This window comes from Lampris incognitus, chromosome 7, assembly GCF_029633865.1.
Source record: "Lampris incognitus isolate fLamInc1 chromosome 7, fLamInc1.hap2, whole genome shotgun sequence".
Taxonomy (NCBI): domain Eukaryota; kingdom Metazoa; phylum Chordata; class Actinopteri; order Lampriformes; family Lampridae; genus Lampris; species Lampris incognitus.
This window is the reverse complement of record NC_079217.1, coordinates 53,024,177-53,042,402: the sequence shown is the minus strand read 5'-3', so window position 1 is coordinate 53,042,402 and position 18,226 is coordinate 53,024,177. Positions and strand designations below refer to the sequence as shown.

General features: G+C 42.6%; 2 protein-coding genes across 5 annotated transcripts in view; both read right to left on the bottom strand.

The window, feature by feature from the left end:
- Positions 1–1,905, bottom strand: part of LOC130115347 (arf-GAP with Rho-GAP domain, ANK repeat and PH domain-containing protein 1-like) — a 101,430-nt gene extending 99,525 nt beyond the window's left edge. For 3 of the 4 annotated variants that reach the window (XR_008810485.1, XM_056282960.1, XM_056282962.1), the window contains exon 1: positions 1,732–1,905. The gene's annotated coding sequence lies outside the window, so the exon portion shown is untranslated. Of the gene's footprint in view, positions 1–1,608; positions 1,680–1,731 lie in introns of those variants that run through there. The other variant, XM_056282961.1, reaches the window with a different exon arrangement.
- A 3,876-nt stretch (positions 1,906–5,781) lies between these two features.
- Positions 5,782–18,226, bottom strand: part of stard10 (StAR-related lipid transfer (START) domain containing 10) — a 29,199-nt gene continuing 16,754 nt past the window's right edge. Inside the window, exons 5-6 of the mRNA XM_056282964.1 lie at positions 14,399–14,451; positions 5,782–7,650 (exon numbers count right to left, since the gene is read on the bottom strand). Coding sequence (XP_056138939.1) covers positions 7,447–7,650; positions 14,399–14,451 — 257 coding nt within the window. The 3' untranslated portion in view covers positions 5,782–7,446. The remainder of the gene's footprint in view (positions 7,651–14,398; positions 14,452–18,226) is intronic.

Genomic DNA, 18,226 nt, shown 5'->3' with positions numbered 1-18,226 from the left:
TCTATGCGACAGAAGTTGAATAAGCTCACATCTCCAGTGGAAAGACTAGCCTTCATTTGAGGCGAGATTGGGACTGCTACCTGTTACACTGAGAAGAGGAGGCTATAATGCTTGCTAAGGTGACTGAAATGCTGTAACATTGGAGTGTGACATAGTCTGGTGACAACTTCAAGGCACCAAAGGAATAGAAAGAAGCTTACTCATTAGCTATTTCAACTTTAGCACCAAACAGAAAACAATAGGGCTTAGTTATTAGTATTTCCTTTATGCAGCAAACCCCCACTTCCAGAACCACATTTTTATGATCTCCCTGATGATGTGGATAGCTCTTTTCCCATAACCAAGGAGCCCAATTGGCCTAAATATATCCCTGCAATTCATTTGCACTTACTTACATCTTAAGCTTGTAAATATTTGAAGTAAGCTGCACCCTGAGGTGATTTGGACTCAGTAACAAATCGTTGTTTTTAATCCATGTTACGTACCTCCATGGGCTCGTGAAAGTCCTGTGCCTTGCTAAAGATCCACATGGTCAAGTCAATGACAATGAAATAGCCAAGCTTCTTCAAGAACAATGTTTACTTTTGGCAACTGTTGGGACAGTGCCTGCACCGGTTACTTGCCTTTGCTTGGACCAACCACTTAATTCTTAAGAGGGCTAGCCCACTGAACTGCTACTTTTGCAATATTTCTTCTTTCTTTTTTTTTCTGGGCTGGTAATCAAGACCAGAAAACCCAGTTTTGCACAATAGCTACAGTTGCCCACATGCCAGTAAGTGTTAAAGAGGAAACATCACCCAAAAAATTTCACGCTATCACAGTTTCCACTGTTGCAGATAACTTGTCTTATCAGTCCCACACACACACAAAATATCGTACAAAGATTCACTACTGATTACTACAGCCAATCACATCATGCCCCCCCATCATCCTCTGCAATACAGTTGAAAAAACGAGCGTATGAGTCAAGAAGCGTCTGAGCGTTAAACAAACCACTGCAACATAAAAAAGGAAAGTAAAAACAATGCTGGCAAAAGCAGGAATTCCAATCATTCTTTCCTAATCCATTCTAATTACTTCCCATACTGGGAATGTGTGAGGCTGTGAGCGCACGGGTCATACGTGGGCTATAAAGTATCGTTCACGTTGCTCGTGCGTGACAAATCACTGCGGGGGTCTGAAACCGTCCACCTGTTAGAAGCCGCACTCGGGACAGCTCACACATCATGTCGCAGACGGAAATGTCCAACCCTTGAGGAAGGGGGGTCGATTAAACGGAACTCTTCTTTACCTTAAAAAATGGGAATCAAGCGATGGCCCATCGTTTTTTGGGGCTCGTCTGACCAGCGCGAAGACCCCCCCCCCCGAGGATCAGCAAACCCACCTCCCCGCTAACGGAGAGGGATTTCGTAAGACCCCCCCCCCCCCCAGTAGAACCCCTTTATTCAAGCCGAGTAACGCAGACGGAGACACCTGCTTGAGACGGTCCTCCGCGGGGCTATAACATAGACGCGGCGGCCTAATAACTGCTATTATTCCTACTTTCCGTCGTGAACCGAAGCGGCGATTTTAAACCCATTTTTCGGAGCAACAAAGTCGTGGACGTACCGGACGCCGGTTTCCATGCGAGCAACGGGCAGCTGATTCGTATCGTCTCCCCACACCAAACAGACCCCCGGAATGAAACGTCCACGTCCGGAGGGAGTACCAAAATCCGGAGATCCCACCTACCTTGTTTCTTTTTTAGTTCTTCGCTAAAAAAAAAAATCCTCGACCTCTTCCTCCCCCCCACTCTTCCTCCCCGGTCCCGGGTACTTGAGAGAATGTCGGTGGGTAAAGTTTTTGGGCAACGGGGGGGGGGGGGGGATTATCGCCGGGGAGTTTGTGTTGATTTAGCAGGCGGCATTTTTCTTCTTCTTCTTCTCCTGTTGGCAGTCAGTAAACACAAGACACGGACCCCAAGAAAAACTTCCGTCCGGGCGTCACATGACCGGTCAGACAGAGAGCCCCCCCCCCCCCCCACGGTGGGTCCACCTCGCGTTTTAAACTCTCGCTACGTAAAACCGGTCACCCTTCAATCCGTCATTCTAAAGCCTTTAAGTCACATGGACGAGACAAAACGGCGCGGCGTCGTTAGGGGGGCGGGTGTGCTGGGGTATAAACACGCTTTAGAAAAGGAATTCAGAAACGTTAGATGCCTAAAGATGTTAATGTTGCGATATTTTAAAATAAATACGGAAACCAATTTAACGACCAAACTTTCGACGTTATGTACTTCAAGAGTTAGTTGATTAACGTGCCTCTGCCGGACATCTTCCTGATGCGTGCCCTGATGTGGCAGGGCACGGACCTCTGTTGTCATGCCACGAAGAAACCGCAAGAGGGCAATTGATGACCGTTCAGATTTAGGATATTGTTAAGCGTGAATTCGTGGGATTTCCGTCCAACAACCAAAAAAAAAATAATCACAAAGTACTGTTGCGTCAAAATAACTGATTAGAAAAAAAAATCTCCTATCCCCAAATATACCCTGAAAATGCAAGATGTTATCGTTTGTTTACTACAGCGGGAACGTTGCCATACCGTTAGTCTCGCGATACTACCAGACCACCGCAGATCTCGGAACTGCCCACCTACCGAGTTGAGCGAAGCGTTCAGAGGCACGACTTTGTGAGTCTACCGCACCGCAAGCCTTTGCACGAATGTCGGTCCAGCAGAACATCCTGAACACATAAGGTTTATTTGGGTTGTGAGCTACGAAGTCCAGCTTCCCTGGCAAGTCGTTTTGCATGGTATTGCACGGAGAAAAAGGTCTTTTTAATTATTTCGCTGCCCCATCTACTCATATATTTTCGTAATGTGTGTGTGTGTGTGTGTGGTGTTAGTGTGTGTGTGTGTGTGTGTGTGTGTGTGTGTGTGTGTGTGTGTGTGTGTGTGTTAGTTAGTGTAGATAGCGGGACCGAAAACTAAAGCACTTATGATCCTAACTCTTTTCGGAGGTGGTAGGTATTGTCTCAGAGAGTAAGGGAAAAATCCCAGCAAATTAAAATTATGCATAATTATGCATAAATATGCAAAATTGCATTTTTCTAAAAATAGCTAAAAACCACTTTTCTCGGCATTTCAGATGATTCTGAGCATCTTTGATTTTTTCACCTATAAAATTTTTTTTCTGGGACTTAGAAATGTTTTGGCATTATACAAAATATATGCATTTTTGCAAAAATGCACTTATGATCCTATTTTTTTTTGGAGGTGGTAGGTATTGTTCCAGAGAGGACCAGAAAAATAGCAGAAAATTAAAATAATTATAATAATTACGCATAATTATGCAAAATATGCATTTTCTAAAAATGGCTAAAAACCACTTTTCTCGGCATTTCAGATGATTCTGAGCATTTGGGGGGAGGGAGTTGGAGTGGGGGGGGGTTTAGGGGCAGGGGGAAGGCGGTTAGCTGGCAGGATGAAGAGGAGGTTGATTTAGACGGGTTGATAAGCAAACCGCTACATTGTAGCGGGGTTCTTCTAGTTACAGTATACTTTTGTGGTCAGGTCGAAGTGGAAATAATGTATGTTTTTACCTGTGTACATGAACCAGAGTGGGAATAATGTTCACTCATTATATTACACAGGAACCTAAAGCACAAATCACACTTTTCCCTTATTACAATATGTTTAAACTACATGTCAAACATGTTTACTTGACACACTCACAACAATCAAACCTCTCAGTTGCGCTGCTTAGTTTTGAACGGACGTGAGATGGCCAAGAAAGGAAAGAGTGGAGCAGGAAGGGGACAAGGGGAGACATAGAGGAGAAGGTGCAGGAGGTGAGGAGATGAAAGAAATGAACGGGTGAAAAATTTGGACCCCGGCAGCAAAGCAGCTAAAAAATGGAGAAATCATACACAACAACAAGAGATACTACAGAAGGGAAGAGAGGAATGAGATGGGGAAACAGGGGAGGAGAAGAAAGGATGGAGGTAGGGTAGAAAAAAGGGAAGTTCATAGCACAGAGAAATACATGAAGGAGAACAAGAGGAGGGAAGGATTACAGCGAAAGAAAGGAAAAGGAAGAAATGGAGGAGGGAAGGGCAGACAGGAGTGCAGCAAGGGAGGAGGAAATGGGTGGGGGGGTGATAGCAGGGCAATCACAGGGACGAGAACAGGGGGGGGGGGGAGATTCGAAAAGAGATAGAGAAGGGAAGGATGGAGATCCGATAATGCAGAGCGGTTGGAGGGAGAGGAGGGGGGAGGAGGTGGGATGGTGATGAGTCATCACAAGTCTATCGGCCCCAGCGGGACAGGGTTGCCGTGGAGGGGCACTGTGACACACACACACACACACACACGGAAAAGGGCCATTACGCTGCATATATGTCCACTGCTGCGGAGGTGGACAGAAGACAATACAGAAACGACACCAGGCCACACAGCCCACAATACCCCCACACACGTCCACGCCTCGTCGTACAAACCCCCGCACGTCAGGCTGATTTGCGAGTGTGTGAGCGAGCACACTCGTTAAGGCGAAGAGGACGGATGGATGATTCGACACAAAGGCAGAGGGAGGGTTGAATGAACAGTCTGGAGGTGGAGGAAAGGAGAAGGAGAGGAGAATGTAGGTGTACACCATGTCTCCTTGGGTCCATGCAACACACGTAGCTTCTTCCTTCCATGTTGCGTTCGGGCCGTTTGTGGTGAGGTGGTGCACATTACAGAGGTGGGTGGTGGTGGAACGGACGGAGGGGCTGAAATGGCACAAAGATTGGTTGACGTAGCGCGCACAAAATAGTCTCCCTCGACCACGATCTGCACCGTGTACGTACTCGTATTTGCTCAAGTTCTAGCTGTTTCCGAGCACAAGCACACTCTCCACAAGAAGTCTTCTTCTCTCCTGAAGGTGTTTTTTTTAAGCTCTACTTCGGCCAGCACGTTCATTGTAGCTTCGCTTAAAGACCTCGGCCACACAATGCATCCTCACATGTCTGCTCTGTAAGTGTGTGGCCATGGTCTCACTAAAATAATCATTCCAGGCAGATACTAAAAGTTTATTGCCCTTGAACATTGGGTGCACACACACACACACACACACACACACACACACACACTCCCATACTCCAATCCTACAGCTGGAGGATAGGGAGGATAGGGAGGACCCCCCTGCGACACTAACTCACATTCTCTGTGACATGCTCGGTCTCATCTCTCTGTGTGTATCTCATTGGTGCTGAGCCAATCGGTGAGTTGCTATGACAACAGATTGGGGGATCCTACTTGTAGTTAAGGCCACAGTGTGGACGTACGCACAGAAACAAGTTCAAAACAAACAAGCTCAGACTCATCGAGGCGATTTCCCACCGCCTGGACAGTTGATAATCAATAGCTGCTATCCTGAGAGTGTGAGCCCTGCTCCGGCGCTAAGTTTTACTGTTTTTACTTGTTCCCCCCCCCCCCCCTCTGTGCTGCGGTGTGCACCTGTGTGTGAGGCTGGTAGAACGTGCAAACGAGACCATTACAACAAGTTAATCAGGTCAATGATTTGTTAAGCCCTTTTAGCCGCAGCACAAGGGCAAGCAACACACATGCTCGCAGAGAGCTGCGGTAACACAACCACAGTCACAAACACACACACACACACACAGCAGAGAAGGAGCGACTTAGTAGCTCGACAGGGAAACTCCAAAAGCTTTGTAGGAATCTGTATTTAATTGTCAAACTCTACATACATTCATACATTTCTCTAACAAAAGGACCAAACAGTGTGTGTGTGTGTGTGTGTGTGTGTGTGTGTATTCCAGCTGCCTTCTGCACACCTGCTCATTTACTATGTGCTAACAAAAGGAAACAGGATCCACATACACAATCAATGACAGAGAAAGAAAAAAGGTGCAGAGACAACATGAAATGTCTGCAGTTGTGAGTGCAATATATATATATATATATATATATATATATATATATATATATATATATATATCCATATGTGCCTTCATCGGGGGTTTCACTAAAACGTCAAGTAGTTAATGCATCCTTGGGTTAGGTCGATGGCTCTAATCGTGCCAAGCATTGACAAGTATGCCACTGCATAAGTAAGACAAGAAAATCAATATTTGTAAAACTGTAAATACTGAAGTACACCTGACTTTCAGAAATTCACTAACTCAAAAAACTTTTGCATATATATATATATATATATATATATATATATATATATATATATAACTAGCTTTTAAGAAGTATTTTTAGAACCTTCATTCAAAGGTTGAGATAATATTACAAGTTCTTGTTTTGGTTTGTAATTACTACATTACTTTAGCTCATTATATGTCTTTTCTCTGCTAAAAAATTGTTTATTCCGCTAATTACGTCTCAGACTTGTCCAGTGAAATGAACTAAATCTGAGCTAGTAAGAACAAAGAAACGAAAAATAGAGGTCCCGTTCATTCATACCTGCCCTGCTCCATGTTAAAACGCGGTAATTCTTTGAATTACAGGCCATCCATTAAGCAGAAATAACTGAGTAATATATGAGTAAAATAAGCATAATGTTATGCTGAGTAACATAACAACGGTAAAGATTGCAAGATATTTGATATTCACCTCATATTCAAGTTTGACGGCTAATTACATTTCATTTCAGAAACACAAATGATTCATAATACTGTGTTTTGTTTGGCAAAATATGTTAATTTACCCTGTATAATATTTGTGGATTATATTTTTATTATTTCTGTTTTGTTGTTGTTCAGCTACTATTGTTGCTGCGGTGTTGAGGAGCCGAAACTCAAGAATTTGACTCTCTTATACTTTTATAATGAGACGTAACAAATAAAGAATCTTGAATCTTGAACCTTACACCATATAATGACAAGGAAGCAAATTAGAGCTATAAACCCCAATTCAACTCACATTTTCCCCAGTAATTACAATTCATCATATTTCAGTTATGTCTATTTCACTCATCCATCCATCCATTATTCAGACCGCTTATCCTGGTCTCAGGGTCATGGGGATGCTGGAGCCTATCCCAGCAGTCATTGGGCGGCAGGCGAGGAGACACCCTGGACAGGCCGCCAAGCCATCACAGGGCTATTTCACTCATATATTAGTTATTTCTGCATAATGAATGGGCTGTGATTTCAAGGGTTACCTTAAAATTGCCTCACACATTCAATCTACTGGCATTTGATGATGGGTTGCCATCACGTAACGTATCTATGTAGAGTCATTCGAGTCCACATCTTATCAATATAAATGTATGTATGTATCTTTGTGTGTGTCCATGTAGGTATTATGGATGTGTGTCTGTGCAGGTGTACACTATAATGCAATTCCCTTCTTGCTATGACATGTATGCGTATCTATGCACGTGTGTATCTCTGCGTTACATACGTGTTTATATTTCTGTCTGTGTGAATATATGTGCTTGCACATATGTGGGAGCTAGTCACTGTCTCTCTCCTGGGCTTCGGCCAGGGAGCTCTCATCAATGTTCTCCAGGCTCTCGGCATGCTGGATGCTAAGCTCAGAGAGTGGGATGCTGGGTAATGTAGTCTGTTCTGGGTAGAGCCAGGGCTTTAAACCGGGGTTGTGTCTCTGCTTCCAATCTGAATACTTCACACACGCTTTGTTGATCTTCTTCATTGCCTAGAGAAAAGAGAGAGACAACATTTCTGTTTATTTTCATATGGTCTACTTGGACTTATATCAAGTGCCGAGAGAATACAGAGAAGGTGGGGTTTATTAGTTATCTTTTTTTATATGTAATTGAGTATTTTGCTATTATTCTTTGTCGTCATAAAAAAATAAAGAATGTTGAATCACACTTAAGGGAAAATAAGACAAAGGGCCAGGAGAAAGGAAAATGTTCGCTGAGTGAGTGACAACACTGTACATAGTGTACATACAGAGAAAGGGAAGAATGGGAGATCTACTGATATAGAAAGCAATACAGAGGGACTAAAGGAGAGGTGATGATAACTAGAGAGTAGACAGAGACAGAGAGAGAGAGAGAGAGAGAGAGAGAGAGAGAGAGAGAGAGAGAGAGAGAGAGAGAGAGAGAGAGAGAGAGAGGACAGGGAGAAAATAGAAGGGGAGTGAAAAATGGGTACAGATAAATGATTTGACTTGATATATAAAAAAAAGGCACACAAGTAAAAGGAAGAAGAAGACGGGGTATGCCATGAGCCCTGTTCAACTAATGAACAGAGACATTAAAACCCTTTTCAGAGTTCAGTTTTACTTGGGTAGTCGAGGAAACTGCAGCCATTTCTCAGTGCCTGTCATTGTAAATGTCCCTGCACACTGTGTTCTAACTTAACTAAAGATACCAAACGATCTCATGGATGTCTATATTAACACAAACACTGTCGGCTATTTAACATATATCATTAGTGTTGAATCAGGTTAGAATACCAATTTATAGGTAATGTATCCTAAGAGAATTAATAAATAAATTATGTATGCTGGATTTAATGCTGAATTGCAAGGCTTTTATTAAACATGTTGGAGAAACTGTTCATTAACAAGGGCATTCGCTGGATCTTTTAATTTCACAAGGACTCTCTGAATAACCATGAAATCTATTACTGACTGCTCTTTCCAATGATTATTACGTACTTTAAGTCCAATTAAACCCTAAATCACATCTTTTGAACTAGACATGTCTAAAAGTCTTCTACCTGGTGAAACCAGGGCATTTATCCTTTGAATACAGGACATAATTTCAACAATAGCATTGGTAAGATAACCTCACCAAACCGGTTCCAATAAAAATAGTTGTGCTGCACATTTTTGGTTGAAATTCTCAGCCATGCTGTACTGCCAGCTCTAACCTCATTAGTTATGTTGTACCAAAGACTTTGAGGTAGCCGAAATCCCCTGGCAGAAAAGAAAAAATATTACACTATCAGAGGATGTATCTCCGTGCCCACGGCTTTAGAGACACATTCCCTTCACTTTCTTGCCTCACTCTCCACCCCATAAATCAGCAAAAAGAGTTAATGTTGCATGTGGTATTCCACATGGTTCAATTTTGGGTCCCTAATTATTTGGTCTCTATACGTTTTCACTAGGAATCATCATCCCCAAGCACAGTATTGGTTTTCATTGTTAGGCAGAAGACATGGAGCTGGATTTTTCAAGTGATCTTAATCCATTTGAGTCCCTTACTAGATACAATTCAAATATCAATAGTATGTATGAGTAAGAACTAAACCAAAGAAAAGCTGAAGTTTTGGTGACTGCTGCTAAGGGGCAAAAAGAGGAATCAATTTTCTTCCTGCTTTTTCACAGAGTCAAATCCCAGACAAGTGATGATGGCATTATAATGGACTGGGACATAAACTTTGAGCCACATATAATGAATTCCTCCCCCTTGCAGACACTGGAAAACTCATGAAGGAACTCATGTAGACAAAACATTTTATTGCCAGTAACTACTGCTATTTTACCCTGCTGTTAGTGTGTGTTGGAGCCAAATTTATGATTTTGATCATTTGATGTATAATGTTAAAAAAACAAAATATGGGGACTCAGACTCATTGGGTTGTGGTTAATTTCTGTTGTGAAGTGTAGGGTGGACACCCCCCCCCCCGTTGACAGCCACTTTGACAGCTACTTTGACAGCCACTTTGACAATTACTGATTGAGGCTGACACTCCCTTTGACAATCAGCCAGCTGATTGAGGTGGTAGTGGTAGCTAATTGTAGGTGGTATAAGCTGGCATATAAGGGCAGAGTTGGCACTTAAGTGGTGCTCTTTTGGTTTTGTAGCCACATTTTTTTTACCGCTGAAATACGGTAAATTTCCCTTTATTTTGATGTCTTGATGTCTGCCCTTCTTTACATCATCTGGTAAGAGCAATTCATTTGTTTGTGGAAAGGACGAAAAATGTAGCACAATGTTGTCTGAATGAGAATGGAAAATAAATATGACAAAAGAAAGAAATTGTGGACTCTGAGTGTTGTTCAAGCGTGTCGACCAAGGCGCAAACAAAAAGGACCAGAAGGGAGCAAACATGTTGATTGAAAGTTGCACTTTTATTCATCAAAAAACCCCACTGCTTTTGAGCGCCGATTGACTGAATGTGTGTTTGTACTGTGGAGTCAAGACAAAATAGAGCCAAATGACAAAACGGAGGGCTTGGAGAGTCTGGGAAGTGATATTGAGAATGTGTTTGTGGAAAGGCTCAAGCGACTGAAAGCATCAAGGAGTGCAAAATTGGGTGTATTAACAAGAAAGAAGAATGTTATCACACAATTAATGGAAATTTTTTGCAATGTTGAAGTTGTGAAGTCTAAAATGGAAAGTGAGTTTCTTAAAATACGCAAAGAAATGGAAGAGTTGAATGATTTTGTTCAAGATTTAATGTGCACTGAAGATGAAAAAGAAGGGGAAATTGATCAAGTTGAATGGTATAACCCCAAAGTGGCTGCTTTAAAAGAATTTATGGATGAGGTGTCAAAATGGATTGCTGAGGCTTCCGTGGAAAAATTTTGTTAAATCAAAAATTGTTACACCTCAAGACAGTGCTTCAAATATAAAGAGTGTTTATTCACAAGGTTCAAGGAAGTCCTCATGGTCCTCTATTGCATCCACAAAGCTCAAGCTAGGAGGTCAAAATGCTGAATTGTTGGCATGACCAGCCAGGCTGACACAGAAAGAAGCTCTGGAAAAGGAAGAAGCTAGCCTAAAAGCTAAAAAGGAAAAGCTTGAGCTGGAAACAGAAATAGCGGCTAAAACTGAGCAGCATTCAAGAATATGAGCAACTACATGTTGTCCTGCCCCATTCAGGAGATGGGATGAATGAATATTTTGAAAATGGATTAATTGAGGACCCATATACTGAAATGAGCGAGGTGTACACCTAGGCAAAGGTACTGCTTGTGAGCACAACCCTGGAACCTGATTACTCTCATCCAAAGATGGACATTCAAAAACCAAGACCAAACATCAAGGTGAATAAGCCTGCTGCAGATGTGGCTAGAGACGCTGCTAAGGCTGTTGCTTCAAATGAAAGTAGCTCCCAAACGTCATCATTTTGGAGACAAATACCAAATTGCCATGGCTTACATTGACAAATCTCTAAATTGGTCATCTATTAAAGCTGAGGACCCAGAAGCTTTAAAAGCATTTGCAGTGTTTCTTAATGGCTGTCTCAACACAACAGCCAGAACAGAAGAAGTCACACACTCTCCTGTTTGAGGCTGAACTATTGTATTCCTACAGGAAATGCTGCCATCCGAAAGGTAATCTCAAATTGTGTGACCTGCAGGAAAGTTGGTGGAGTGAAAAGTGAACAATTCATGGCAGACTTGCCAGGGGAAATGGTCACCCCTGATGATCCACCCTTCACAAATGTGGGTGTGGACTTCTTTGGCCCATTTGAGCTGAAACAGGGAAGAGCCACAGTTAAACAGTATGGAGTGATTTTTACCTGTCTGAATATCAGAGCAGTTCACCTTGAACTTGCGCACAGTCTCAACACTGACTCATGCATTAATGCCATCAGGAGATTTGTTGCAAGAAGAGGCACTGTTAACGTCATGAGATCAGACAATGGAACCAATCTGGTTAGAGCTGAGCATGAACTGAAAGAAGCAATATAAAGTTTAAACAACACGCAAGTTCAAAACAAGCTTCTGAACAAAGGCATAACGTGGATATTTAACATACCATCACATTCACATCATGGACGAATCTGGGAAAGACAAATAAGAACCATCCGAGACATTCTCAGTGCCTTAATGCACCAGTAAAGGCTTGATGAGAAAGGGCTCACCATGCTTTTCTGTGAAGTGGAGGCCATCATAAATGACAGGCCAGTCACTTAAGTTTCTAACGATGCTGGAGATTTGGAGCTGCTCACACCAAACCATCTTTTGTTACTCAAATCCAAGCCTTTCCTTCCACCTGGTGTGTTCGACCCAAGTGACCGTTATGGGAGAAGAAGGTGGCGTCAAGTGCAATACATGGCTGACTTGTTCTGGAAACGATGAACAAAAGAGTACTTACCTGAACTCCAAGAACAACAAAAGTGGACCAAGAAATGACGGAACTTTGTCATAGGAGACATTGTCCACATCATTGATGATACTGTTCCAAGAAACTCTGGGATTATGGGACAAGTCACTGGAGTCATACCAGATTCAAGAGGATTTGTATGACAGGTACAAGTTCGGACGAAGACCAGCACACTCTGCCGACCCATCACAAAGCTTGTCCTGCTGTCAGAGGCCCAAAATGGACTGTAACCCCCCCCCATGCCCCCTCCTCTCCTTGTCACTACACACATATGCACACACTATTGCACTCATGGTTTACTCATGCGGTTATTACACGAGTTACTACCCAACAAGAGTCGGAAGACTTGAAGATGGGCATTGACGTAAAGTGGACTTTATAGTGTCATTGACATGAATCATTGTGTCATTATGGAAAAAAAGGGTTTAATGTGTATTGGCTCCGTTATATGTACATTTTTTGTAATTGTCATGAGTGTTTCCATGACAATAAAGGGCCGGGATGTTGGAGCCAAATTTATGATTTTGAAAATTTGATGTATTATCTAAAAAAAAATAAAATATGGGGACTCAGACTCATTGGGTTGTGGTTAATTGCTGTTGTGACGTGTAGGGTGGACACTCCCCATTTGACAGCCACTTTGACAATTAGATGATGGAGGCTGACACTCCCTTTGACAATCAGCCAGCTGATTGAGGCGATAACTAATTGTAGGTGGTATCAGCTGGCATACAAGGGCAGAGCTGGCAGTTAAATGGTGCTCTTTTGGTTTTGTAGCCACAGTTTTTTGACCGCTGAAATACAGTACATTTTCTTTTATTTTGATGTCTTGATGTCTGCCCCTCTTTACATCATCTGCTAAGAGCAATTCATTTGTTTGTGGAAAGGAAGAAAAATGGAAAATAAATATGACAAAGAAAGAAATTGTGGACTCTAGAGTGTTGTTCAAGCGCATCGACCAAGGCGCAAACCAAAAGGACCAGAAAGGAGCAAACACGTTGATTGAAAGTTGCACCTGTAGAGTGTATTTGAAAAATAACTTATTGCCCTGTGATGGCCTGGCGGCCTGTCCAGGGTGTCTCTCTGCCTGTCACCCAATGACTGCTGGAATAGGCTCCAGCATCCCTGCGACCCTGAGAGCAGGATAAGTGGTTAAGACAATGGATGGATGGATGGATGATTTGATTGTTGATTCTGTGTTTATTTATTACTTGCAAACCGGACAACTGTAACGCATTGCTCTCGTCTTCCCAAAATGGTGACTGGGCAACTACAATTTATACAGGATGCTGCAGGAAGGGTTTTCACTGGAACCAAAAAGAGAGCTTACATCACTCCAGTTTTAAAATCCTAATTCTGATTCCTTTGCTGATTCATTGCTATAAATCCCTACATGGACTTGCTCCTTAATTATAGGATGCAACCAAAAATGTGTTTCTGGTGTAGGCCTCAGCTCTGCGGACTCAACTTCTCTTTGAAAGGGCTTTTAAGAAAGTGCTCAGATAATTACTACAGAGGTCTCATGGTGATACTAATACCATCTAGAGAGGGTTTTAACAGTAAGAAATACTTGGCATTAAGTACCCCTGTCTAGTCCCACGAGAGGGGTTCTGCCCTGTTGTTATGAGTCTTAGGCAGCATCACAATATAATCCAATCATTCATCACTCAGCCAAAATTTTACAATTTGTGTGTGTGTGTGTGTGTGAGTGAGTGTCATTTGTCATTTTCAGACCCTGGCATCAAGGGACCCTCCTTCACCAGCATACTCCCTAGAGGTCCTTTGGCCTATTTGAACACGCAGACACACACAGATGCCTATGCATACACATTTCTGCGAGAGGGAGATCATACAATATAGATTTGTATGCAGTCTACATATTCTCCATTCTGACAACTGCTGGGCTGCTGAGCATTTATTCATGAAACACACTGACAAACAAAAACACACGCAAGCAGTCTAACTCAGCCACTTCTCCACAAAGTGTGTGAGCTTGTGCACAAACACACACACACACACACACACACACACACACACACACACACACACACACACACACACACACACACACACACACGTAGGTTGCCTCCAAACCCAACACAAATATCCAAATATACCTTTCACATTACGCACTACCCTGCATAGGTTCAAACAAGAAGTGCGCACTTATTTTAATCCTTCCAGGCCCAATTCACTGTAATATATTAATGTCCAAACGTTGTCTTACGCATGCTGGTGTGTGTGTGTGTGTGTGTGAGAGAGAGAGAGAGAGAGAGAGAGAGAGAGAGAGAGAGAGAGAAACGGAGAGGGAGAGTGTGTGCGTTGGTCTTCATATTAGGTCTGGACAATATTATATTGTGACTAACTTACTTTAGGAGCAAGAAACTGGGAAGACTTGTTGACAACCCACTTGGGCAGTGAACCTGCAGAGAAAGACCAGAGAGAGAGCGATAGATAGAGAGAGAGATAGAGAGAGAGCGAGAGGGAATTTAAAAAACATTTTTTAAAACAAGTCTTTAACAAAAAAATGATCAAAAAACACACTTTATCTTTTTAACAATATAAACAATATTTATCAAATTAAAAACACTTGACACAGAAACAGAGAGATTTTTTTCAACAATACTTTAACACGAATTACAAAGAAGTTACAACACAATAAGCAGGATAAAAACCAACATGGTCATCAACATAAATTCACCGAATCTGAATCATCTCAGTACACTCCCAAAGATCAGCTCATCATCGGCAATACAGCAAATCACATTTTTGTAACACCACACACTGCGAAAACTTTCCAGATCTTCCATCATTTTGAAGTAGCAAAAATCTACTTTTAAACGTGCTTTTAACATTTTTATAAAGTCAAAAACAGCATCATCATCCCCAGCTTCCTCCATTCTGTTTCTTCTGCTCAGGTACACAGCCATCTTTGCCCTCCTCAGAATGAAATTAGAAAGCTGGCCTTGTTTTTCTGAGTACCTGTAGCCCAGAATGAACATGGGTTTGGAAAAGACCTCCCCACACAATCTGAAAACATTTTCCAGCAATGTAAAAAGTGGCAGCAGTCGACAACATTTCATGAAGCAATGAAAGACAGTTTCACGATCAGTGCAAAATGGGCACTCATAACCGCCTGAGCAGAGCTGGCCCCACTTGACAGACTACACTGGAACGGGTGCCATGTACGATTGGTTACTGGAACAGCCAAAACAAAGAGCCGTGTTGTTTCAATCTCTCTTTGTTTAACAAATTCCACATCTTGAACAGCCCACAATAGAAGTCAGGTAGGTCCTTGATGCTAAGCTGCTTTAAGTCCATCAAAACCAGAGATCTGCTCAGTCCCAGGCCACCTAGCTGACTCAGAACGGTGCAAGCCAGTGACCGCCACACTAACTCAGCAGGACCGTACAGAAACCTTTGTAGGATCTGGAAATGCTGCTCAGGTGGATCAGGCCCTGCCCTCCTTCAACCCTCGACAGATAACGCATACTTTGAGGCACCCAGTACAGTTTGTCCCAGAAGAAGTTGAAAAGGAGAGCCTGGATCTTGGACAGCAGGTTTGGTGGGGGGGTCAACAACTGACAGGCGATGCCATAAAATTGATGATATCAAGTGTTGGTGATCTGGACTCGACCTCTGTAGGACATCCTGGTTAAAATCCACCTCCACCTTGCCAGCGGACCTTTGACCTTTTCAAGAACATTTTCCCAGTTTTAAAGAACAACAGACTGATCACCTCGAGACACTCCTAAATATTTCAGCCTCCCCACCTTCCAAATCAACCCCCTAGGCAAACGGAGCTTTTTCTCCAGTACAGCCCCAACACTGACAGCTTCGCTTTTGATCCAATTAACTTTGGCTGAAGATATTAAGCCAAACTGGACGATGTCCCTCACCAACATATCAATATCCTGCTGACTGTTCACCAGAATTGCTAAATCATCTGCATAGGCTGACAGTTTTAAGGGTGCACTACAGCCTGGGATAGTTATACCCTGAAGGTCAGATCTAAGTTTGTGTAACAGAGGCTCAAACGCTAGGGAATACAACATGCCCGAGAGGGCACAGCCTTGTTTAATTCCCCTTTGCACTTGAAAAGGAGCACTCAAACCACCATTAATTTTCAGCACACTCTGAATGTCACAATACATAACCTTAATTTTGTTAATAAAGCCAGGACCAAAACCAAAGGCTCTCAATGTGAGCCATAGATATTCATGCTCAACACGATCAAAGGCTTTTTCAATTGATATGATGCCAGCATTGAGGCCAAACAGTCTACAGATCTCTAAAAAGTCTCAAATCAGAATGATGTTATCTGAAATCAACCTGCCAGGTACACAGTATATAGGTGTGGTCACAATGAACCACTTGTTCCATCACTTCACTCAGCCTGGTTGCTAACACTTTTGAGAGGAGCTTGTAATCAGTGCAAAGCAGTGACACAGGCCTCCAGTTTTTGATGGACTGTGAGTCACCTTTCTTGGGCGACTCACAGTCCATCTCACAGTCCAGGTGAGAACCACCCTCCTGCAGCTTAATGGCAGACACTCTGTGGCGAGACTGTCATTTAGCACCGCCAGCAGATCCTCCCCGACCACCGACCAGAAAGCTTTGTAAAAATCAACAGGTAGACCATCAATTCCAGGAGCTTTCCCACTCTGCATACTATGCAGAGCAGCAGAGTTCATCAGAGGAAAGATCTGCTTCCAACTCTACATTACTCTGCTGTTCAACCTGAGGGAGATCGGTATAAAAACTCCGAGACACTGCCGGCTCCTCTCTATGCTCACATTTAAACAGGTTACTGTAGAAACTGACAGCACACTTACGAATTGCAGTATGGTCAGTCAGCACCTGCCCAGTGTCAGATTTTAAGCTGTGAATGAACCTCTTCTGTCCATTCTTGCGATCCAGGCCAAAGAAAAAATGTGATGGGACATCCATCTGGGCTACATGTTGAAAGCGGGACCTGACCAAAGTGCCCTGAGCTGAAACCCCCAGCAGGTTGTTCAAATTAAACTTTTTCACTGCGACTGCCTCAGTATGGTGTTGGTCTCCTGTGGCCTCAGCTAAGCCTTGGAGCTCCTCTACTTCAGACTCCAGAGCAATCACTGAACTAATTAAGGTTTGTGTGACATTCCGAGTGTACTGTTGACACAGTTGCCTTATTTGGACTTTTCCAATATCCCACCAGTTGTACAGACACAAAATCAGATCTTTTACTTTGGTGGTTTTTCCAAAATCAGACAAAAGCATCCTTGAAGTTTCTATCCTCTAGTACGGCTGTGTTAAAATGCCAGTAGGCACTATTGGGTTTTACACATTTTATAAAGACAGAAACCATCACTAGTGAGTGGTCAGAAAAACCAACAGGGCTGATGATACAACTTTTGAATACTAAAACAATAGAAGCGATCGATCAAGCCTGGCCATACTAGACATCAAGTTATCCTTAACATGTGTCCAGGTGTATTGTCTCTGTTTATCATGAAACCCTCTCCACACATCACACAATTCATGAGCCTCAATAAGATGAACCAGACGACTGCGAGAGGCAGTGTGAGGCTCTGCATGGTTCCTGTCTAACCTGCTGTCCTCAGTACAGTTGAAATCTCCACCAATGAACAAATACTCCTCACTGTTACACTTCTCAATAACTTCATCTAAAACATCCAGGAAGACTAACCTCTCCACTCCCACAACTGGAGCATCAATATTAAAAAACACCACTTTTACTTTTTCATACACTGCTGTTAATTTTAACAGATGGGCTTTAATAACTTCTTCAGACTCAACAGACTGAGGAATAAAATTCCTGGAGAAAAGAATCCCAACTCCACCACTGTTACTGGTTTTGTGACTTGAAAAGGTCTCACCAGTCCATTCTTTCTTCCAATCAGCCTCGTTATCAGCGGTACTGTCTCTTGTACAAAAAACACATCTAACTTTTTAAGAGCACACAGCTTGAAAAGAGAGGCCCCTTTCCCACCATTCCTTGCTCCATTTGAATTTAAGCTACCTATTCTTATGTCTGCCATAATACAGAAAAAAAGTTGTAGAACAGAAACAAGTGGACAAAAAAAGAACAAACTGAAAAACTTACTCATCATTCCCCAACTGCTTTTTGACCTTTTGAACTATTTTTTAAACAAAAAGTTTCTTGTTCAGTGAAAGCTTTCTCCCCCAGACCAC